This window comes from Gouania willdenowi, chromosome 1 (genome assembly GCF_900634775.1).
Source record: "Gouania willdenowi chromosome 1, fGouWil2.1, whole genome shotgun sequence".
Lineage (NCBI taxonomy): Eukaryota > Metazoa > Chordata > Actinopteri > Blenniiformes > Gobiesocidae > Gouania > Gouania willdenowi.
This window is the reverse complement of record NC_041044.1, coordinates 28,947,517-28,971,892: the sequence shown is the minus strand read 5'-3', so window position 1 is coordinate 28,971,892 and position 24,376 is coordinate 28,947,517. Positions and strand designations below refer to the sequence as shown.

Sequence of the window (24,376 nt, the reverse complement as noted above, 5' to 3'; positions counted from 1 at the left end):
TAAAAAAAAATTCTAGATGAGTTATTTCTACAATTTGCGCATAAAAATGACTGAAGTCGTGTGATGTAGCTGAGGGCAAATTATGTGGTGTTTTATGAAATATGTGTATTTGGACAGCTGAGATATCATTAACTGATTTTTTGAAAAAATAATTTACACAATGTTTCGTGTTTTCTCGCCTGTACAGAGGTGTGTGTGTGTGTGTGTGTGTGTGTGTGTGTGTGTGTGTGTGTGATTTCTGCAGTCAATTTATCCAGCTGGACAGAAACATGCAGATTCCACAAACAGAGAAATGGGGCCAATAATCTCAGCCCTAAATCTAGCTGTGAAGCTACACTTCTAAAAGGAGCCCCAGAATAAAGTCTAAGGGCGAGGCTCAAACAACATAACTAGTCTATGAACTCAAATGTTGAGTGCATGTGTATACGTGTATGTATTTTTCTTTGTTGTGTGTGTGTGTGTGTGTGTGTTTTTTTTTTTTTCTTCTGGCAAAACTAGTTTCAAAGCAGGTCCACGTGAGATGTGCACATTGATCACTTACCAGAGAAATACTTATATATATACTTTGACTTCCTGAAGGCACAAATCTATTCATACCAGAGCTAAACTCAAAGACATTTTGACCCACTTCAGGCGGGACACACCCTGTATTACCTAAAGGATCACACACAACCCAACAGAGGTTCCTCTTTAACTCAGGTCGGTTTTTCTTTCATGCATCTTCAAAATATGCAGCTGCACTGATGTCTAAGATGAGACTTAACCTTTCTCTCTCTCTGTGACATTTCGGCTGTTAAACGCTGACATGAGTCAGTCGCAGGAGTCACAACAGTCTACCTGCTGTCAGAGACATCCATCCCATTTTTTAAGTTTAAGCTTGTAGTAGATGATAAATCATACTCAACTAACTTAAACTTACTGTTTACGTGAGGAAAGACGAAAGAGAACCACGGTCAATAGTAAAGAATAAACGTCTCTTAAAATGTGATTAGAAGAATACAACTGTCGGTCGGCAGATGGTATTCAAGATTTCCCTGGAAAATGTCACTGGCGACGTGAAACCTGAAGATACCTTCATTCCTTTACGCTATACAACCGACATTATTGCCAAAATAAACACGTGGACGAAGCCTTAAGGATGGATGACATGCTATTTGGTATTTTTCACATGCCTCAACATTTATCAGTAGATTTAAGATATCACCATGAAGTTTATCTCTTTTTAGCCTATTTTTTTTTCTTATACAGACTGAAATCTGATTTTCAGACTTTTATTTTGTGGCTGTGTTCAATGGTTTGCTTGATGTTGAATTCAATGTTGTTTTTTTAGAACTAAAAGATTAGGCAGAGGTTGTTGAGTCATGCCTTTTTTTATCTATGTTCATAAGGATAGTTGTCTACTTTGTAAATTATGAGTGAGGTAAACGGAAACGTTAACCCAAGCTAAGTGTTTGGCTTGTGCCCATTAGATAAGGCAATTGTTAAATTATGCGTTTGTTTAAATGTCTGCTTTTTGTTGGTCTTGAGACGCTCACAGCCTCTTGAACAGAGAGAAACAATGGGATTATTCTAATATATAAGTTTTATCATATATTCTAAAAGATTTATGTTTAGATTTTAGGGATGTTCGATACTAGCTGTTTGCTGATATTTTCAATTTCCAATATTTACCGATACTGATATACTGTATACACAGATCCTCTCCCCAATAAGGTCACATCTTTCTACGGAAATAAGGCTACTTTTAATGTGATGCCCCACTGGATGTATTCCACAAATAAATATAATTTGCGCAAAATAAGAATACTTATTCAACTTTAGTTATTGAAAACATACCACATTCTTTGAACACATCACATATCAGTTTTTCAAAATTGGCGAAAAAACCGACACCGATGTCAACTGATATCACATATTATGGCTGATATCGGCTGATAATATCGGTGAGCCAATGATATTGCCCATCAAAATTAGATTTGTATAAAAAAAAAATAAGTGAAAGCATGGAAAATCCTTCATAACTGATGCACTCTTGAAAACAAATTATAATGAGTTTCATTTGGAACTTTCAACTCAGTTTCAACACTTATGATATCTCCCACAAAATATTGTTGTTTATTGTTGCACACAACCCGGCTCGAGTTCAAGGTTTAATTCAGACTATAATTACTGAACCCACCAAACTGGCCTGTGAAAGTGTTCCAACCCACATAATGGTGTGATTGTTCAAACGTGCAACTATTTTTTTTTAATATAAAACCACAGCTCAGAGAAAGGGAGCAGTGTATGTGTGAGTTGGTGTTGTTATCTGAGTGGTTATATGCAAATAACACTTAGTGAAACTCAATATGAGCCTGAGGGAAAAGCCAATCACCTTTAATAATGAAAGGTAACCAGGAAGAGAAAACAGTAAACATCAAAGCGGTCATTGTTTTTCAAGCCTTTGTAGCGCATGATTAAAGATGACTCAGATCAATGTCAATTATGCAATCAGATGTTCATTTGTTTACTAGTGTTGTTGTTGAGTGATGACACTGATGTATAGCTACACAATGAAATGAACTCCACCTTTACACATATGTAATAAAAGAGCAGCAGGTTGAATGATTCAAGCTGCTGCAGTAATAAAGTGATTTATGATTATTAAAGAGAAGCTGAGATTCTTGAAACCACCTTGCATTTCTTTACAAGCATGAAAAGGAAAAGTGTAACATGTTCCTTTCACCATTAACTACTTTCTGACTAACCTTATATTACTAACCCCTATGCTTGCTGCGAAGTTAGAGCAAAACACATTTACAAAAAACATTCTGCTGTGTCAGAATGTATTACATTTCATTGAATTATGTCTTATTTTTTCAAATTATATCACTGACATTATATTTAATCCTACTGTGACTGTGTTGTAGAGTATTATTCAATATCTCAATGTGTGCATACTGTGGATGTATTTTTTATAGGTTATAAGTTAGTGCTCTACTTATCATTATAGGCAGTGATTAAATCAGTGTTTTTCAATCTTGGGGTCAGGACCACATGTGGGGTCGCCTTGAATTAAAATGGGGTTGACTGAAATGTCTAGAATTTGTTAAAAACAAACAAACAATTAAAATTATTTGTTTATATTTTTTTTCTACGATTTATTTTTTTATTTTTCAAATACACATCACACACAATAAATATGCAGTGTAATATCTGAGATGGGTACTCTGTGTTTGGCATTTGTAAGACACTTTAATAAACTTGATCACAAACTAATTCTAGGAAGAAATAAAACATTAGACATTTGTGATGAAAAAATGGTGTCACGACTCAAAAAAGGGTCGGGAACCTCTGAATTAAATGTATGATTTCCTGGGATGAAGCACAATATTATTCCTAAATTCTATAAAGTACTCAAAGGTTTTTAGCGTTTTTATTCTGAAGTTTGAAAAGAGCAATATCGTTTGGTTTGTTTGCACTAAATAAATTATTTTAAAAGGTGGTTTTCTTGTGCTGTGCAGCCTTGTTCTGTAGGCTGAAATATTCTCTATCAAACCCCATGGCTGTGTACAGGATAACAGGTAGTAAAGATAAGTCGTGTTTATCTTGTAATGTATGTGCGTATCTTTGCTACTCATTCCCCGTGACCCCTAAAGCTTTACATCTTTATTGCGTCTGTGTTTGTGTTGGTGTGATTGGAATGTGTGGTATGTTTTTCTCTTTTTGTCCGAGTAGTGTCGTAGACATTTTCTGTTCAACGGCAATGGAGAGTCGGTAAAATTGTCAATGTTTGGTAAGAGTGACGATGACTTCTGTATGAGCTGCTAATATTTATTTGCACAATTGTTCAAATAATCTATTGACTGGTTATAAATGCATTGATGTCTCCAGCTTTAATATTAAAATATAGTTCTGTTTGTTTTACAATATATTGTATTTTCAAAAGAACGTCTATTTATTTATGGGCAGACGGAAAATTCCAGGTGGTTCAACAGAATTAACCGATGGAAATAATGCAGTTTCACAGTTAATTTGTCAATTTGTTCAGTTGAGATAATCTTTGCAAATGTGTTTGAACTAAACTAGAATATATTGTTATGAAGGTTGTTCACCGTAAATCTTAAAGATACTGGAGACAAAAATATTTGATCAGATAAAGACATAATGTTGGACTCATTGATCAAAAAATCAAAGATTATTGCTAGACAAAAATGTCAAAGGAACTCGAAAGAGAGTTTTATTCTCTACCATAAACACTCTCTTATTGATATTGGCGGAAACGTTTTGTGCATTGCATTGTGGGATGTGGATTTCCGTAAACGGATGCATAGAAGGATTTTAACTTCTTTCTTCAAAGTGACATCTAAAAATGGTGTCGCTGTCCTTGTCTGGCAAAGAATCACAAGAAATCATGGTAAGAATGATGGAAAAGCACTTGTTTGCATCCACGTCCCACAATGCAATGCCTGGAACTTTAAAGAAAATGTCAACCTTTTATGTCTTTTATTACAAGGAAATTAGGTTAAATTTATTAATCTTTGAGGCCTACACTATGGATTAACTTATTATAAAAAAAATTGTCTGCAGCATCTTTAAGAATATGACTGTAATTTGTAATTGTGTAAAACAGTGATTCTCAATTGGTGGATCGGGACCTAAAAGTGAGTCGCGGACCTGAACTGGGTGGGTCACGGGCAGCTGGTCAAAAATAAATGCATGCTCGATGTCTCTCATGTTGGACTTGTCTTTTATTTTGAAATAAACTGTTTTTTTACAGGCATGCTGTGAAATGCATGTTTCACAGGAAAATATACATAATCTTTTTTATGACATAAATCTATGTGTGATTTTGGAAAAAACGAAATTTGGTCGCAAATAATGACCATGGCAAAATGTGGGTCTCAGGGTGAAACCAGTTGAGAACCCCTGGTGTAAAATAATAAGGAAATAGTGGGTTTTGATCAGTAACTTGTTTTGAATGTGTTTTTTCAGCAACAATGATCTTGGAAGATGAATCTCCACCCTGTCCTGAAGCACATGTGTGGGGAACTTTTCCATGGTGGGATCATCCTAATGTGAAACATGCTGATGTGTGCAGTGTTTGATCATGTTTGATCACTTGATCTAAAGTTTTATAGGACAAGTCCAGGTCCTCAAGATACAGTTTCTATACAGATTAGCCCTAAAGCTCAAATTTATAAAATATCTCAAGAACGCAGAACTGCACCATCAGATCTACAGGTTTAGACATACTCGTCATCTCGTATGAACAATTCAGCTCTCGTACTTAAATCCTGACTCTCTCTTTTATCCTTCATTCATCACTTTCAGTGATTATGATCATAATTATGCTGATGGTTTAGGGTGTGGTTGGTTGCTCTCTTGAGAGGTGGAGGAACTACAATCCTGTACTGGCTGTGTCATTCCTTCTGCCCTTCTGTCTATTACATTTGTAAATGTAGCCAAACACCAAAACATAAATCAACACAATTCACACAAGGATAATTGGGGCATGAAATACAGTGGATACATCATCCAGGATGAACTGTAAGCTGCAAGGTCTACGGAGGTAGATTTGTATCTTTATTATTCAATCAAAAAAATTAAAATCACTTCAATCAAAGAAAAACCCTTTTAATCAAAAAAAAAGTTTACTTCAATCAAAAATCAATATTTTCAATAAAAGAATAAAGTGTTTGAGACTCAAATAATTGCATTTGAACACTTTTTTTCTTTGATTGAAATGTTTTTTTTTAGATCGAATAATAAAGACACAAATCTACCTCCATACAGGTCGACCCGGTTAATGAAAGAAAAGAGTCATAAATAACAGGAAAAGAAACACACCAACCTGTGCCATTTCTTTTACTTTGACTGTCCACTTGTAAAAATATGTAATATAGTCTTTGTTGCATTAGATACAGTATGTACACTTAGTCCGCTGACATAAAGCATAATAACAGCCTTGATTCCAATGCAATGTGTTCATTAAGCATCTGCTTGTTTAGGACGACAACAAACAAAGAGAACAAACGAGCATTAGACGTGTAAATTGTATCTCTATTCATGAAGTAGAAATGATTCCACATTTTATTTCTTCACTGACTCTGATTCATACAATCCAACAAGGTTTTGGCTCCTCAGACCTCCTCTGTGTGTGGAGCCTGTGTGCTGTTATACCCCATGGAACGCTATGAGCTCAGGGAAGTATGGAAGGCGTTGTGTGTGTGTGTGTGTGTGTGTGCGTGCGCGCATGCATGTGTGTTTCTTGAACAATAAAACTGTCTGTTAGGTATTTCTAAGCACCCGAGAGGAAACTCCACTCCCTACAGGGTGGAGAGACAATTCATAGAGCCCCCACCCAAAACACCACACACACATAAGCATGCACGCACGCACATGCACACACACACACACACACACACACACAGACCACCCTCTATTCTTACAGATCTGAATAACTGACATGTAAACTGGTGGTTACACCCTGACTCTGAGGGAGGGAGGCCAATGGGATGAGGTGCTGGTGCTGGTGGTGTTGGTGGGGGTTTGTGGACACTTGATGTGCTGACAGGACAGCGGTGGTCACACCCAAACTATGGCGCCTGACCTTCTACAACAAACAGAAACACCCTCTAACACACAGTGACACACACACACACACACACACACACATGTGGATGATGTTACCACTGGTGTAACATCATCGTTCCAGGTTTTCCAGGAAGGCTATTTTTTTCCTTCTCTTCCTCCTCCGGGTCCCTGATAGCAGCTTGTGACTCAGCAGGATGAAGCCACCTCGTGTTTTTTTTTTAATACAGGCCTTGCTCTCTCACTCTAAACTCCTGCATGCACTCTCTCCAGCTGTTCTACTGGACTTCTGTGATAGTATGTGGTTATTTCAGAGTGTGATGATTCACACTGGCTTACAGTTAGCTTTGCTTATGCTCATTTGTAGCCAAAATTACTTTTTGGGGAAAAAAAGTTTTTCTGCAGATTGAACACTTTAATCTCCCTGTCAGCTTCCTGTACTGAGGGCTCAGCAAGTATTGCTGTGAGATTTGCAGAGGTGAAAGTAATGGATTACAAGTACTTGAGTTACTGTAATTGAGTTGCTTTTATGCATAGTTGTACTTTTTTGAGTATATTTTTAAATCTGTCACTTTACTTGTGCTTTAAGTGTGTTTTAAAAGAAGTAAAATAATTCATTACATTTCTACATCCAACCGTTACAGAGTAAATTATTATTTTTTGAGAATTTTTTTTTATTTCCGTTTCAAACACATTGAACATAATCCATATGTTGTTAGTCGTGCCATTTGTGATCAAGGCCCAGCCACTTTCTTCAGTTCAGGTTTCTACCTATAATGTTGTTACACACATGGCACATTTGGCACGGCGCTGTTTTAGAGTTCATACATTTATATATATTTCTTTATTTTGAATTAAATTAATTTAAAAAAAAAAAAAGAATAGTACATTTTTTAAAAACCTTTTATTTTATACAGATGCCTCTGTGGAAAATCAATGAAGTTCCAAATGTGCAAGATTTGGTCTCTTCCTTTTAAAGTTTATACATGAGATGTTTACTGTATGCAAGGGAACCATGGCAAGATTTATTACCAAAAATAAACATGTGGGGTGAAAGTAACTATTGGATGTAAAATTATCTGTGTTCAAATCAGGGGACGGATCTGGATAAGCATAATGCTTTTTTCCGTCGCCCTTTCCGGCATGAAAAAGGACAAAAAAAAAAAAAAACAATGTCAAATGAATTTCTGTGAATGCAACCATGTCGGAAATGAACTGAATAAATAAATAAATAAATAACTAGTAATTTTTACTTTGAGTACTATTTAATTGAGCTACTTTTTACTTGTACTTTATGTATGACTTACTTGTAGTTGTAGTGAAATTCCAATCAACTAACATTACTTCTACTTGAGAAGGATATATCTGTACTCTTTACACCTCTGGTGATTTGTCTGTATGGTTTCAGGGTGAATCAATGTGTTTTCATGCTTGTGTGGAGAAACATCAAACTCAGAATGGCTGGGGCTCAAACCAAGGACTATCTAGCTGAGAGGTAAAGTCCTGAATCAACTTCTCATGTAAACCATCACAGTTGTGGTTGACCTCTATCCATCTTTTTTCATCCAAACATCTGCATCAGGGTGGCTGGAGCCCGTCTGAGCAAACCCTGAACACAGGTGTCCAGTCCATTATAGGATTAGCACAGAGTGAGACAATAACAGGAACACAAACATCAGGGTTCATTAAACCTATGAAGCCGGAGAAAGCCCACGGAACACATTTACTTGCGTACAAAGACACAAGAACCAGATGTTAGAGGCAATGCTGAAAACCTCTGACTCCTCTGACTGCTGTTGGATTTCTATCTCCCAAAATACATTACAAAGAAATAATTCTCATTTTTTTTTTTTTTTCCCACAATAAGGCTGGTTGATCTTTGCCTCATTAAATGTCATCAAGCCCAACATACTGACATTAATGAAAAATATGAAGACCTAATTATCCTTTGTCATAAAAAAGATCATCAAGTTACAACCGGAGCTAAAGTAAAAAGGGGAAGGGAGTGTCTCAGGACAAATATGATTTGTTTAGTGTCAATCAAAAAATACCTGCTACAACCGCAACTCACGCACACACAGGATGGATCACTGACAAGCGAGTGTTTCACCATTTGATGTTTTGAAATTGGGACATGTCAACCAGCAGTTTAGACATGTGGAGCAGAAACGTCTGGGTGGTATGAGGAAATACACACACGGCAATGTTGAAACGCTCAGGGTGGTTCAAACATGCAATTTCCTTGCTTAGACATTTGGCATTTCTTAGAAAAAGGTGATTGTTTTTGTCTATTACATTTGGAATTTTTTCCATCGAACTCATGATGACAAAAGGGGCGTTTGATCTAAGATGACTGAGCATGTTAAGAAACAGGTTTGGAGATGAAATAAAACAAACAAAAGCACTTTAGAGTGCAATCCTACGCCAAGCACCAGATATCCTCTGCCATCTTGACAGTTATCTGTATCAGTGATCGTACTGGGCCCAACCCTCTTCACTATCTCTACATGCCTTCCCTTGGGTGTGTCGCCAGCAGGCATGGAGTCACTTAACATAGAAAATACTGGTACAATGGTAAATTGTGAAATACAAAAGGTCAAATAAATGTCACTGATGGATGAACTGTTCTATATAAAATGTTTACATGGCACAGTCTACGCTGAAACTGCCCATCACATTAAAATGTCTCCAAAAATGTGTGTTTTTTCAAAAATCCCCAAACAAAGGATTTGTCTTTCTTAGGGAGTTTGGTCTACTCAGGATATGTGATCAGTATTACAAAAACACAAGTATTTACATTTAATTATTCCCCACCCCCAAAAACTAAGGATATGTATAGAAGTAACTGGAACTGTAAATCCTTAAAATATCTTGGCGCTACAAGAACCAAGACTTTTGATAAACTCGATGAGGCCAACTATAATGTTCTCGAGCAAAGCATTCAAAAAGATATACAAAGATGGTCAAATTTCCCCTTACATTCTAGCTCTAGAATCAAGATAGTTAAATTAAATCTTGTCCCAAGATTGTGATATCTGTTTCAGTCTTTACTAATACCAATACCGCAAGTCAAATTCAATTCCTGGGACAAAACCATATTGAGGTTTGTTTGGAATAGTAAAAAGCCCAGAAAAAAGTATACAACTCTTCAGCTCCCAAAGAGTAAGGGAGGAATGTCTTTACCAAACCTGCAGGAATACCTTTATGCAGCACAGATGAGACCCTTAACCTGTTGGTGCTCATCAGAGTACAAAGCAAGATGGAAAGATGTAGAAATTAAAGTTATGGACGTACAAATTCCGGATTTGTTCGTAGCAAAGAACAAACAGAAACTGTAAAACAGGAAATAGATCAGATAACATAACATAAAATTATTATAGACTCTTATCAACATGGTAAATCTCGGGTCATCTCAGCTTTCTACCGCTGCCTTAGGGGAGAATAGCACAAACTAGAAACGATATATTGAAAACAAACGGGAATCAGAGTTAAACAGAAATCTCAGATGATGAATGGTTCAGTATGAAATGTGTATGACTCAAAGTATTACCACTTGCTCACAGATGTACAGTTTGGGTGGAAGAATCTTACTAGATTCTTCATAACTCCACAGATCAAGAGCAGACAGTTGAAACCCCCTCAGCCATGCTGGGGACAGTGCAATAATCAAGACAGTAATCATACGCATATTTTTTGGAGCTGTGCTAAGCTAAAACCATTCTGGAAGATGGTGAACACAACCCTAAACGAGTCAAACAACATAAAGGGCTACTGTATTACAAATAACTGTGTTGTAATGTACCTGGGAAGAACTGAACATGCTGTACAAATAAAACACAGGTATCTAATTAAAATTGTACTAATGGCAAGCAAATAAAAAGCCATAACCAGAAACTGGTACAATGTCGAAACCCAACAAAGTAGCACTGGTTTGAGATCAACCAGGACATCAAAAGTTGATTTACCAACTATAGCTTAAAGGACATATTCATTAAAAGAACTGGCAGAAGTCGACTGTTTACAAAGAAGCGATGCCAACAACAATTAACTGGATCACTTGAGAATGACTAAGAAGTAAAAAGCACAGAGGAACTGGCCCTGAAAATGTTTACCCTTTGTTAAACTATTGTTTTTGTTTTCTGTTTAATTTTATTTATTAAATGTTTTTTTGTATTCTTTTTTTTTTAACTTTCGAACAATTATAAGTTGTTTGTATGCTGTAAATTGCAAATAAAAACAAAGTTTAAAAAAAATAAATAAAATGTGTCCAAACTTTACTTTCACTCATTTCCCTCCCCTTTCCCCCACGTTGTCTGGGGCTGCATGCCTGGAGCACCAAGTCATACACTCTCTCTTCCTTCCCTCCATTCTGGGTCCAGATTGAAAATATGACGGATGGAACCGCACATATTGACTAATCACATGGCACTGTTGCAATAAAAACAAAACAGTTTGGCTCTCAATCAGGAGCAGGCTGCCGTTGTTCACTTCAAAAAGCCGGTCCTTACAGCCGCTTTGTTCACGCCCGACACATATCCATGTCACCTGTTAATGTCAGATAGAAAGAAGATGAAATGGGTGCAAGGGGTTTGTCTACTTAGATGACTGACATCAGGCAGAATTTATGTCCTCCGTAATTCTGTTTTCTGTTGCTGGTGTTCAGTTTAAAATGACCAAACCTAACAACACTAACGTTACTGCCTACCCTGTCTATATTACAGTTCTGCCAACAGTTTGCAGAGATTTGCAATTTTTTCTGGTGACGGTTTCTCTCTCATTGTTATTAAGACTCAAATCAATTAGATACAAATAACCTCATCTTTATTTTTTAAAAATATTTTTAACCTTCATCTAACCATGAAAGTCTCATGAAGAATCTCTTTACAAGGGAGACTTGGCAAAGGTAGGCAGCCGCAAAGTACAAGCACACATACAATTTGCTACAACACCTACAATAGTTAAAATGCATAGTTAAACGCGATGATAAATTGAAATATTAGGTGTAAGATGTGGAATCTGACCGTTCGGAGGCGACGGATGGCTCGAGACGTTGGATTTCTCCTTTACGATGGTCCTCACATCATCCCCTATTTGTGTTAAAATAGATATATTTTAATGATGATAATAGAATTACCACATTTAATATACGTCAACCAGCTCGTCCAACACCTATCGCATTTCCAAAGTTGTAGTTCTATTGAAACTAAAATTTTAATTTCCCAACTTTAGTTGACATTTGATTTCTTCTCTCACAAATGATGGTCTGTATCTTTATTATTTTAGTATGGGATAATTTTAATTTAGGTCATTCAAATATGCTTTTTGCCATGCAGGTGTATATGAAATACAAAGCACTTCATTAGTTTGTATTGAATCAATCAACAGCAGACTGAACAGGCAGTGATATTCAGTGTTATCCAGATGCAGGTAGAATAGCTGCTTATCAGCCGCACAAGGTCTTTCTGACATTGTTTAACTTTCTGTACAGATCACAGCGCCCTAAAACACCTGCATTACACCATGAGCCATTCAACAACATGCAACATCAGTGGTGGCAGTTTTATTTTCATGTTGAGAAAGTGACAGCCTCCTAAGCTGAGATGATGCATAAATAAAAAGATGCATCAATAAAAGCCTTTATATGAGAACGCTTGTACAGGTAATGTTGAAAAAAGATATGTCCTGATTGTATTTGTCAGTGCTTTTGTTGCGTTTGAGGGTAAAAGTGTTACTACAACTCAATATCCTGCTGAGCAGGAAATAATGTTTTGTTTTTTTTTTCCTTTTGTTTGCACATGCTGCCAAAGATCAACACTACAAGAAGTGCAATCATTATGAGACAGCAATGCATGTTTTGTTATTGCAATAAAACAAATAGATTTATTTTATTGCTTAATTGTGACCATCACCAGCCCTCCCTAAGGAAGGGTAAGAAATCTTTTATTATTGGGAAGATATAAAAAGGGAGAGCAGTGTTACACCTAGGTGGAGGGGGAGGGGAAAGGGAGCAGGGAGGAGAGACTCAAGGTAGGAAATAGAAAGGGTGGGGAAGAATAGGAAGACCCCCGGAAGACCCCGCCAGGACCGGCTCAGCCAGCTGGCCAGGCCCACTGGACCCCAAGGGCACCACTGCAGGACAGGGACCCCCCGGGCCAAGCCCCCTTGGGGGGCGCCCACCCACCCGAGCCCATGAACCGGCCACAACCCAGCAGGACCACACAGCCCCAGACGGCGCAAGAACAGCAGCCCAGGCCCCGCCCCCTACCGGACAGCGCAAGTCACGGGGCAATGCCCCCCCCAGCGCAAGAGCGATCGGCGGCCGCCACCGCGGGACAGAGGCACCCCAATGGCACACAACCGATATAGAGCAGCAGCCCTCAGCCAAAAGTGCAGAACCCACCCACCCGCCAGTCCGCAGATAGCAGGACATACCTACCAAGCGGCCGATACCGACCTCAACCACCGGAACAGATAGAGCCGCCCCCCCAGCAAAGAGCACCATCGTGGAGTGCCAAGCAACCCCGCCCCAACCTCGGCGTAGACGCCAGTACTCCCTAGCGCGCCCACCCCCCACACTGGCGCCCCAGACCCACACGCCACGAGGTGTGCCCCCAAGGCAACCAGGAGACGAGACAAGCGCCAAGCCCCACCCGTAGGGAAGGGGCACCCCCACACCCCACCAGGCCGGCACCGCCCTGAGAGACCGCGCAAAGAGAGCCCCCAGCAACACCCCTCCACGCCCCCCAGAGACCCACCCCCCCGCCACGCCCGACCGCACCCTCCCGATCTCTACACAGCGGCCCAGCCATCAACACGCACCGACACAAGACACCCCGACGCCAGCACAGCCCGGAGGACAGCGGGCCCCAGCCATCAGCACCACCCCGCCCAAGGCGGCGCGGTGCCTCGCTGAACAGCGGCCAGTCCCCGGGCAGACAGCGAGGGAGTGCGCCCCGAGACGCCGAACCCAAAGACCCACCCCCGGGACACCCCCGCCCAGACATGGCACCCACGGCGCCCCCAGCCAGCAGACCAACCACCCCCGGTGCGGATCCGCCAGGACAGTAGCCACCGGCCTCACCCCTACACACACCCACTCATGTGTGCAGGAAATAATCTAAAATAATAAATTATTTGCATGCGTTTGTTCGGATACTGTTTTGATAAATTTTTGGTAAGAAGAGCTGATGCATGTCTCTGAAAGCACAAGGCAGGTCTAATCAGTGTGGACCCAGTGTGGTCCTAAAGTGGTCCTGAAAGGCCCGTATGTTATGTATAAAGCTGAATAATAAAACTAGTTATTGTAAGAAATGTCTTTGAAGTCCTTCATATATCAACATTTAGCCTCCAAACACACACAATATTCAGAGGTGAAAGTAACTGATTATAAGTACTCACATTACTGTAATTTAGTTGCTTTTATGGATACTTGTACTTTTTTGACTATATTTCTAAATCAGTCATTTTACTTGTACTTAAGTACATTTTAAAAGAAGAAAGTAATTATTTCATTTCTACAACCACACAACCGTTTCTGAGTAAATTATTAATTTTTGTTTTAACTCCCGCAACTTCCAACTGAACAAGAAAGAAACCTTAAAACAGGTAAGTCTATGCTTGCATGGGAATAATCTGATGCTTTTAACCTAATAAAAAACGGGTTGTTACATGAATGGACCTCTACAAGTGTGCGTTTAAAGTGCTTTTTTTTTTTATATATCTCAGTAGAGGAGATATTTTCACCTGCGTTTGTTTGTTTGTGTATTTTTTTGTCTGACTGTTAGCAAAAGTAGATCAAAATTAGATCAAAAGTTGACAACATTTTACCCTAAGATAGACCTTAGGCCATAGAAGATTCAGTAAAAATTTTGGAGGGGATAAAGATGAAATACTAATTCTGGATCAGTTTCAAAATTCAAAAAATCCTTATCTCTCATCATTGGAAAATTCCAAAACTTCCTACATCGGTTTTTAATTGACTGATTTTTATGAAATTCGATTTAGTTATGTTGGGTTGGTTCTTCAATTATAACACAGTTTCATCCTAAATGGATCTGGATTGCCCGTTTCATTGTGAGTTTTAAAAAAAATAGTTTGGTTTGTCGTCTTACATTGAAAATGTTGTTGGCTATAATCCAAACCACGACGTGAAGATCTATAATTGTGACCAAAAAGATGAAACGTTTTGAGATGTGACATATCACAGTGAAGTGAGCTGACAGTGGAAATCCCCTCATCTGATTAATTAAACAATGCTTTTAAAGCAAAAAAAAAAACAAAAAACAAAGAGAAAATCAAAACCTGATAACTGTCTAATGTTACACTTCCCAGAGCCCTAAGGCACCAATCCAACCTATGGTTTATTATTATTATTATCATATAATGATAACATCCTCGTTTTTAATATCCGTCAGCCTCTGTTCAGTGTGACGTCAGGTTTCCGGGCGGCTGCTGCTGCTGGTGGTGTGTAGGGAGTGTGTAGGGTGGGGCAGGCCTGAGGTGGAGTTTAAATGGATAAACAGGTGCCAAGTCAAATACCACAGAACTCCTTGCAACAGCACAGACCAAACAGCTTGGCAAAAAAAGAGACAAAAGTGCACACACACACTCACAGTCAGTGCAGTGTTTATACATGGTGTGGACGACACCCAAGAAAACCCCCTGACCCCGCGCCCTCTCCATCCTCTCAGCTGGAGAAAGATGAAAACATGAGAGCAGTTTTCTTCACAGCTTAGCAGGAAGGATGTTGAAGATTTTGGTACCTGGAGCTCTGACAAAGCAGGTGTACACAAACACACAACCTGTCACAGCAATTTGTGATTCCTGTCAGCAATTAAGTAACCACAAAATGATCAGACGTGAGCTGCAGCAGCCCTGCAGGGAGGAGCCACACGTCCTGTCAGCTTGATGGCAGCAGGAAGGTGCGTCCGGCTTTGTTGCTCTCATTTGGAAATTTCTGTTCAACTGGAGAGTTTAATTTGTATCAGGATGTGGGCTCTGTCTTTAAAGCCAGTCATCTGTGTATGTATGAGTACACTGGGAGGATTAGACACTGTGTACTGTGGACGAGAAAATGGGAGTTTTATTTTCTGTGATCCCTGAGGAAAATCGTGCAGGCCAAGAACCACTGAGCGCTGGGAGGAGAATCAGTAGATACTTCCAAAACATTTACAGATCCATGTTTTTGTAGAGCGTGTTAACCATGGCGGACACAATAAACACAGAGTGTGCAGAGTTACAGAAAAAATGGACATTAAAGGCACAGATTAAATATAAAGTTTGACAATCTAAAAGATGATTAAAAATAAAAGTAAATTCAGAATGGATTCAATCCCTACCTTAAACTTCTCATTAGACAAATGTGACAATTTTATGGATTTTTTTCAGGTTTTATCACAGCCGTTAAGCAGTTGGGACTATATTTTTTCCTTTTCCTGTAAAACAAAGTCAATAAAGTTCTCTAAATGAGGCTTTGTTTCAAATTTGAGATAAAATACTTTGAAAGACTTAATTGCAGTAATAACTAGAATAACATCCCCTGAGTTGAACTAGATTATGCAACAATCTCTTATAACACACCAGCATGGTGGTTTACATTTACTGCTGACTCTCAGTGCTGGTCTAATATAAGTTTAGTTTTCAATTAAATAAAAACATTGTGTGTGCTGTTGTTCTAAATCAGTGATTCAATTCAATTCAACTTTATTTGTATAGTGCAAACTACAACAAAGTCATCTCAATGCGCTTATTAAAATATAAAATTCATAATAAGAAAGAAAAAACCCAACAAGATTCTCATGAACAAGCATTTAGTGACAGTGGGAAGAAACAACTCTCTTTTAACAGGAAGAAGTCTCCAGCAGAACCAGGTTCAGAGGTGGCAGCATCTGCTTTGACTGGTTGGGGTTAGTGGACAGAAGAACCAAGAGAACAGGATATAGAGATAGACCATCAGAGTGTCCTAGACTAGTTGAGCCGTGAACCACAGATCAGGAACTGCCATCATCGGCTTCACGACACCTGAAACAGAGCAGACAGAGAAGGGCGAGGAGAAGGCACTGACTGCAGAAAAACATGATACAGTATTATCAGGTCAGCCTGCCTTGGCCTTGAGCCTCACTCCCAGTGGCCTAGTCAATACTTATTGTAAAGGTGATGAATCTCTTCCCGTTTATTGTTAAGTAAAGTAAATGCGACCGTTTACAGACGAGCCCATATCTGCTCTAGCAGTTAGGTTATGTTTTGATTCAGTCCTGTTTATGCAGACTGTAAATCATAACCAGCTACATCAGAATTTGAATCTTTTCCCATTTATTTGTAATCTAACAGCGACTCCAAGGTCTGTAAATGTGGCCATTTACGGATGAGCCCATGTCCGCTCTAGCAGTTAAGTTAATGCTATTATACGGTATACGCTTTACCATATAGGTAGGTTTTAAGTTTAGCCTTTAAAGTGGAGAGAGTAGCAGCCTCCTGTACTAAGACTGGGAGCTGGTTCCAAAGGCAAGTGACCTGGTACCTGAATGCTCTGCCTCCTATTCTACTTCTAGACACGTTAGGAACTTCCAGGAGACCAGCAAACTGAGAGCGAAGTGATCTGGCCGGACGATAGGCCACTAATAGGTCTCTAAGATATACAGGAGCTTGATCATGTAGAGCTTTGTATGTTAACAGGAGGATTTTAAACTCTATTCTAGATTTTACAGGAAGCCAATGAAAGGAAGCCAATACTGGAGAAATATGCTCTCTCCTGTTTCTTCCAGTTTGTCATGAGTCTGCTTATTTAGTCATGGTTTACCTCCTTATTCACTCCCTGTTCCTTGATTTTGCCTGTTCCTGTCCTTGTTTTCCTGCCTGCCCAGTTTTCCTGCTCTCCACAGCTGCTCCTCATTCCCTCGTCAAGTCGGAGGAGGATATATATACTCCCTCAGTTCAGTCAGTCTCTTGCTAGATTGTCAACCTGTGAAGAGAGACTTTCAAGCTCTTTGAAATTATTGAGAGTTCCTGATTCTGATTGTAAAGTGTGGAATCTGTGTTCCTTATTAATAAACAAATCCGATTGGGGAATATTTCAGTTATCCTCCTTGGTTTGTTTGGGGCCCGTTTATTCAATCTTTTAGATATTTCAGTTTCTTCCTACTCCTTCCTGCGTTGCATTTGAGATCTTCTGTATACCCGTGATACAGTTAGTATTCTGGCTGTAGCATTCTGGTTTAACTGGAGACTTTTTAGTGAGTTACTAGGACATCCTGAAAGTAGGGAGTTACAATAATCTAGTTTAGTAACAAATGCAAGGATAAGTTTTTCAGCATCACTCTGAGCCAAGATATTCCTGACTTTAGATATATTACAGAGGTGGAAGAAGGCTGTCCTTGAGATTTGCTTAATATGAGAATTAAAGGATAAGTCAGTATCAAAGATAACGCCTACGTTTTTTGCTGTGGTGCTGGGTGACAGAGTAATGCATCCAGAGACACTATTTGCTTTGATAATTTCTCTCTGAGGTGTTTTGGACGAAATAAAATCACTTTGGTTTTTATCCTGGTTAAGAAAGAGAAATTTACAGTTCATCCAGGATGTGATGTCTTTAAGACATGCCTGGAGTTTTAATAACTGATGAGTTTTATCTGCTTTCATTGATAAATAGAGCGGTGTATCATCCGCATAGCAATGAAAATGTATAACATGTTCTCTGATAATGTTACCGAGTGGAAGCGTGTATAATGTAAAGAGTATCGGTCCCAAAACTGAACCTTGTGGTTCGTGCACTGAGGAGTGATTATTAACATGAACAAAGTGGGTTCTGTCTGATAGGTAGGATTTAAACCAACCTAGTGCCGTTTCTTTAATCCCAAAAACACTTTCCAGTCTCTGCAGAAGTAGATGATGATCTACTGTATCAAAGGCTGCACTGAGATCTAAGAGCACCAGAACTGAGACCAACCCTCTATCTGAGGCTAAGAGGAGATCATTGGTCACTTTTACTAAGGCAGTCTCTGTGCTGTGATGGGCTCTAACGCCAGACTGAAAGCTCTCATATAAATTGTTCCTATGTAGGTGATCACATAGTTGACCTGCAATAACCTTTTCAAGAATTTTGGAAACAAAAGGGAGCTTGGATATTGGCCTATAATTGGACAAGTCACTTGGATCGAGGGTTGATTTTTTTAAGGAGAGGTTTGATTACAGCAGCTTTAAAGGCCATTGGCACATAACCTGTTACTGAAGATGTGTTAATCCAGTTCACCATATTAGTGTTAATTAGAGGGAACATCTTTAAATAGTGGAGTTGGGATTGGATCTAAAAGACATGTTGGTTTAGAAACACTAACTATTGAGGTCAGTTCAGGTAGACCATTTGGAGTGAAACTATGTAAGTAAAAGCTTCATGTTGGGGTAATTTCAGGAGCTGCTTTGTTTAAGTAATTATTGAGCACTCCTGCAGGGGGGACATTAGCTTTGTTTCTAATTGTTAGAATTTTATCAGTAAAGAAGTTGATGAAGTCATCACTACTCAGGTTGACCGGAATAGAGGGTTCGACAGAGCTGTGGCTTTCGGTGAGCCTGGCTACAGTGTTGAATTAAAAACCAAGGATTGTTCTTGTTTTCCTCTATTAAAGTTGAATAATAAGAGGTTCTAGCTTTGCAGAGAGCTTTTTCTTTTTCTTTTTTTTTTTGAATAAGCTAACAAACTTTCTCTCCAGGCAGTATGAACTTCTATCATTTTTGAGGAGAGCCACTTCTTTTCTAATTTTCGCGATGCCTGTTTTAGAAGACTCAATTCAGATTTATACCAGGGGGCAACCTTTTTATGAAATATTGTCTTCTTTTTAAGCGCGGCAATAGCATCCAGAGCTGTGTGCAGTGACAACATTGCACTGTTAATAAGATCATCTATTTCCTCTATCGTAGGACATTGATAGCTACTCTCTGTTAAGATATCATATGGATCAGAGGTAAGCAATGATGAAGCTAAATCTTTAAATCTAGCTACAGCTTTTTCAGACAGTGATATACTATAGTGTACTCTTCTCTCAGACTTTAAGCAGGCTGATATTCTAAATTCAAAGGATAACAGGAAGTGATATGAAAGAATAGGATTTTGAGGATATATTGTCAAGTGGTCAATATCTAGACCATATGTTAGAACAAGGTCTAGGGCATGATTAAGATAATGAGTTGGTTTGTTTACATTTTGTGTAAAGCTGATTGAATCTAATAGTGAGGTAAATAATTTAAGTTGTTTTCATCATCAACATTAATGTTAAAGTCACCTATGATAGCTTTATCAGTGCTCAGCACCAGATCAGTGAGAAAGTCAGAATATGGACCAGGAGGACGGTAAACTATAACCAATAAAGTGGGTTTTTCTATCTTGTTTTTGGGATTGCAAATTTCAAGGGAGGCTTTTGAATGAATTTTGGTTAAGTTTGGTTATTGGGGTAACTGATAAGCTTGAGTGAAAAACTGCTGCCACTCCTCCTCCCCTCACGGGGAATATGGTGATAACCATAATTGGGAGGGCTGGCTGCATTAAGAGTAAGTCTCAGTGAGGCATAATAAAACTAGTTGATGGTCAGTTATAAGATCACTCACTAAGAGGGATTTAGACGAAAGCAATCTGATACTTACTGGTCCATATTTAATAGTTTTTTCATTGTTTTGTGTTCTGTTCATAGTTTTAATTTTAATGAGATTTTTATGGTTAACTCTATTGTGGGTTGTAGTTTGTATTGCATGTGGCTCTGTACTGCACAGCACAGTGTTTCTGGGGTATATGTGCTCTGTATTTAGAGTAATGGGCTTATCTATGGAAGTGTTTGTTGTAACTGCCGGTTTATTCTCAGCTAGTCATGCGTGTGTGGAGTTGTGAATCACAGACTGTAGATTTAATTTTAGCATTTGTCCTCCATGTAAATTAGGGTGGACATTGTCTCTTTTTAATAGATGAACACATTTCCAAAAGAGGTTGAAGTTATCAATAAACATAAAATTATGGAGTTTGCAGCAGGATTGTAACAAGTTGTGCCGCTGTAATAGGCGACTAAATCATTCTATACCCCTATTTAATGTAGGAAAAGAACCAGAAATGAATATCTATTTCCCACATGCCTTTAGAACATTAAAGAGTACATTATACTCGTTCATGGTTCGTATCGATTCATGTCGGGTGGTATCGTACGTCCCTACATGTAACACTAGTTTAGTGACAGTTGCTGGCAGCATGGGTAGCATTTGATTAAGTTTGTTAAAGATAGTGTGAACTGTAGCATCTGGAATTCAGTGTGTGATGTCATTAAATAATCTAATATTGCTTGTTATTAAATCACCAATGAGTGTAGTTTGCGGGAAGAGAGTGTTAGGAGTGAGTGGGCGCTTGTTATACAGACCAGGAATGTCCAGCGAGTGGATTCCCAACCAGTGGTACAGGAGCACATTGCAGGGGGTACTCAAACATTTATCAAACAATTCCCAAATAACAGAATTTTTTAAAATTTATTTGACCTTGTCTGCACATGCTGTCGAAGGTCAACATGACATGCAGTGCCATCTTTTTACGACAGCTATGAATGTTTTATTATTGCAATAAAATAAAGGTATTTATTTTATTGCACAAGTGTGACCATTACCAGCCCACCCTAAGGAAGGGTTAGAAAAACTTAATTAGAGTGAAAGATATAAAAAGGTGGGCAGTGTTATACCTTGGTGAGGGAGAAAGGAACAGGGAAGAAAGAGTTAGAGTGGGACAATAGAAAGCGCAGTAAACAATCAGCTATTCTGGTTGCGCGACAGTGTAATACGATGCTACTATTGTGCGTAATGTGTTGTGGGGTTTAATCTACTGAATCAGTACAGTGACAAAAAGAGGGTGACGCAACACAAAATGACCAAAGTATAATGATGGTGGCCGTGAACTGAGGGAGAGGGTGAGTGGGTACGCCAAGAACTTATATTTGGGATCAACGTATCTAAGGTTAAACCTAATGCAAGCTTACCCCCCCCCCCCCCACCACCTTAGCAAGCCCCAGGAAGCCGAGGACCCAACGCACCCTGCAGCAGCAGCCCCTATACCCCTCATCACCAATAGGAAAAATTCTCATTCCTTTATAGGATATTTTTTGGATAAATTTACCACAATAACTGCTAAATAAAATACTGTCTTTTCTCATTATTTAATGAAACAGGGTTAATTAATGCTGTAGAAGCCATTTAATCACACTTTAACAATAGATGATTAGTTCGCTATGTTTTATAAAGAAGACAGTATTTACTGACTTATGAGCTAATGTGATGTAATGAAGTTCTCACATGAAAGTTGCATTGTTATTTTGTTTTAAATGCACTGACTATTCTGAGTTTGTGGATTAAGCTTTAGGGAACCATGTTTGAGAAACACGCTAATGAATTGTATATGACATAATGACTGACAAAAATGTAACAGACATAAAAGATTAGGAACTACTTATCTAAATTACAAAAGCAAGGATTGAGGTTTTCAGTCGTGAAGTGTAAAACCATTCAACAGTTTCACATAAATACAACAAACATAAGCCTAAACACCTTTCTTGTTGTAAGTTATGATAGTGCTCATAAAACAGGAGCATCCTGATGAGTAGGCAGCTCCAACCTGCAGCTGTTAGACTAAAAGCTGCTCTCATAGAACCTCAAACAGCTTCAGGAATGTGAGAACAGGATCTGGCTGCAGGCGTAAAGACATTGTATCCTCTTGTCATTTTTGGTCCGACTTCGAGGAAATTCAAAAAGGCAAAACCCAAACCAAAAGAAAAGTGAACACATGCAGGCCAAGGAAATCTAATGCTATAAACACACGTAGTAAAGTGATTTATCTTTACATTATAGTGAATACATTTCAATGGTTTGCTTTTTGTTGTTGCCTGATTGTTCTGCTGTTGGCGCCTCGTGTGTTGAGAGTAAACGCATGTTAGCGTTGCTACGACGCGCCCGGGCGTGTCTTTTCTTTGACCTTAGAGAATGAGTTCTTAAAACATGTCTGCATGTTAAGTACTGTGTACATTGTGTCTCCATATGCTTGAAACTTCCATCAAACCTATAGCATTCAAACTGGCTAACATGTTTATACAGGAGTGTTGTTATTGGTCTGACACCTCAGATGCACACACGCACACACACAAATGTACACACAGGCCTCAGACGAGCTTAAAGAATAAGAATTGTATTTCAACGTAAAATACAAACATTGCTGAAATTGTTCAATAAAACATGTGCAAAGGCTGTTGAGTAAAATAAATCAATGTTTACAGTGTAAATCAACACGTTTGTTGCAGTCAGTGAGCTACGCAGACACACGACTACATTCAAATGTTCACAAACGCACCGAGCTGCAGTGCGGCTCTGAGGAATTCAGTGTGTTGAATCAGTAAATAACTCGGTGACAGATTGTCCCAACAGCAGGCCTCGTTTCTCACTGAAGTTTGATACGTACGCGTGTTTTACAGGAGCTTTGAGAAGCTTACAGTCAGCACGTCGCATCTACACAAGTGAATCGACAATGCTGTGCTCAAAGGTGAAAAAACAGGATGTGGATTGATTGTGTTATTCTTCCTGTGAACTAGAGGAACTATATGAAGTTGGAAACACACTCTGCCGGAAAATGCAGAAGGACTAGAAAATTTAAAATAGTTCACCTCTGACTTGTGAGCACCGTCTGTCTCCTCGGCTTCACTTACAAACACAAACAAGTTGATCTCTTCACTCGTCCATTCATTTTACTTTCTATCCCTGTTTCATCTTTGGGAACCATTTGTAACAGCGATTACTAAGTGCAGAATACTGGAGTGTTTGGTCTTGAGCTTTTTGACATTTCTTTAGATTTTGACCCGTTACATCTTATTGATGAACTCTCAGGTAAAACTAGAGTGCTTTTAAAGTTGCAAACATATATTTAAGTGCAAGTTGCTCTGCTTTGTTTAACCAGAGGATAACCAGTGATACAGTGAGGATTATAATTCAGATAAATAATTGTATTACCAGGTTTTTTTTCACCCTCTCGTCAAAATTTTTTGGTATTTTTCCACTGCTCCTTCTGTGTCAGGGCCAGCTACAGCCGCTCCTCTTTTCAAACATTCAGGGGAAGGAAAGTGCGGCATCGCCTTTACGACCTTCACCTCCGGGCTTTTCGCAACCTGCTCCTCCTTTAGACAACCTTACTATTTAGACAATTATTGGTTACAGATACAAAGTCTTTGGTAGACGTAGCAGGTGTGGCAGAGGCAGAGGTTCTCCTCTCCTGCCCGGATGCTGCTGAGTGACTCAGATGGGAGGAGTCAGAGTGTCTCCATCAGGGCTGAAGTGTACGCCGAGTGTGGAGAGAAGATCCTGGAGGCGTGTGACGGTGCTCGCCAGATGCTTCTTCTCCTGCTCCAGTACAGACAGCTGCTCCTTTAGCCGCATCTCTCCCTGGACCAAAGCCTCCACCTGGGCCTCCAGGCTGCAGGCTCGAGCATGCGACACCTGGGTGAGAGCGAGGAGATTCTGACTTTATTCCTCCACAACAAATAGGGCCCTATTTGGTCAATTCCACTTCAATCATGGAATTGACCAATGAAAACCAATGATCTGTGGGAAAAGTTCTGTGTTGTTGTGGACGAGACCATCAGTGCCAAGAGTTGTAGAGTCTTAAACATCGTAGTTTAATGATAACTTCTATCTAGTTTCTGTAAAATATTCTGGCCCCTATTGGTGAAATAACTGACGCATCTTTGTGTCCATTTGCTTTTGTTTAATCATTATGGTCTGCAATGATGTCATCAGGCTCATTTAA

At 39.1% G+C, this 24,376-nt stretch overlaps 1 protein-coding gene across 4 annotated transcripts in view; it reads right to left on the bottom strand.

The window, feature by feature from the left end:
• Nucleotides 1–22,747: 22,747 nt before the first annotated feature.
• tbc1d1 (TBC1 (tre-2/USP6, BUB2, cdc16) domain family, member 1) overlaps nt 22,748–24,376 on the bottom strand; it is a 52,039-nt gene continuing 50,410 nt past the window's right edge. For all 4 annotated transcript variants that reach the window (XM_028461519.1, XM_028461601.1, XM_028461667.1 and 1 more), the window contains one exon: nt 22,748–24,066. In XM_028461519.1, coding sequence (XP_028317320.1) covers nt 23,866–24,066 — 201 coding nt within the window. In that variant the 3' untranslated portion in view covers nt 22,748–23,865. The remainder of the gene's footprint in view (nt 24,067–24,376) is intronic.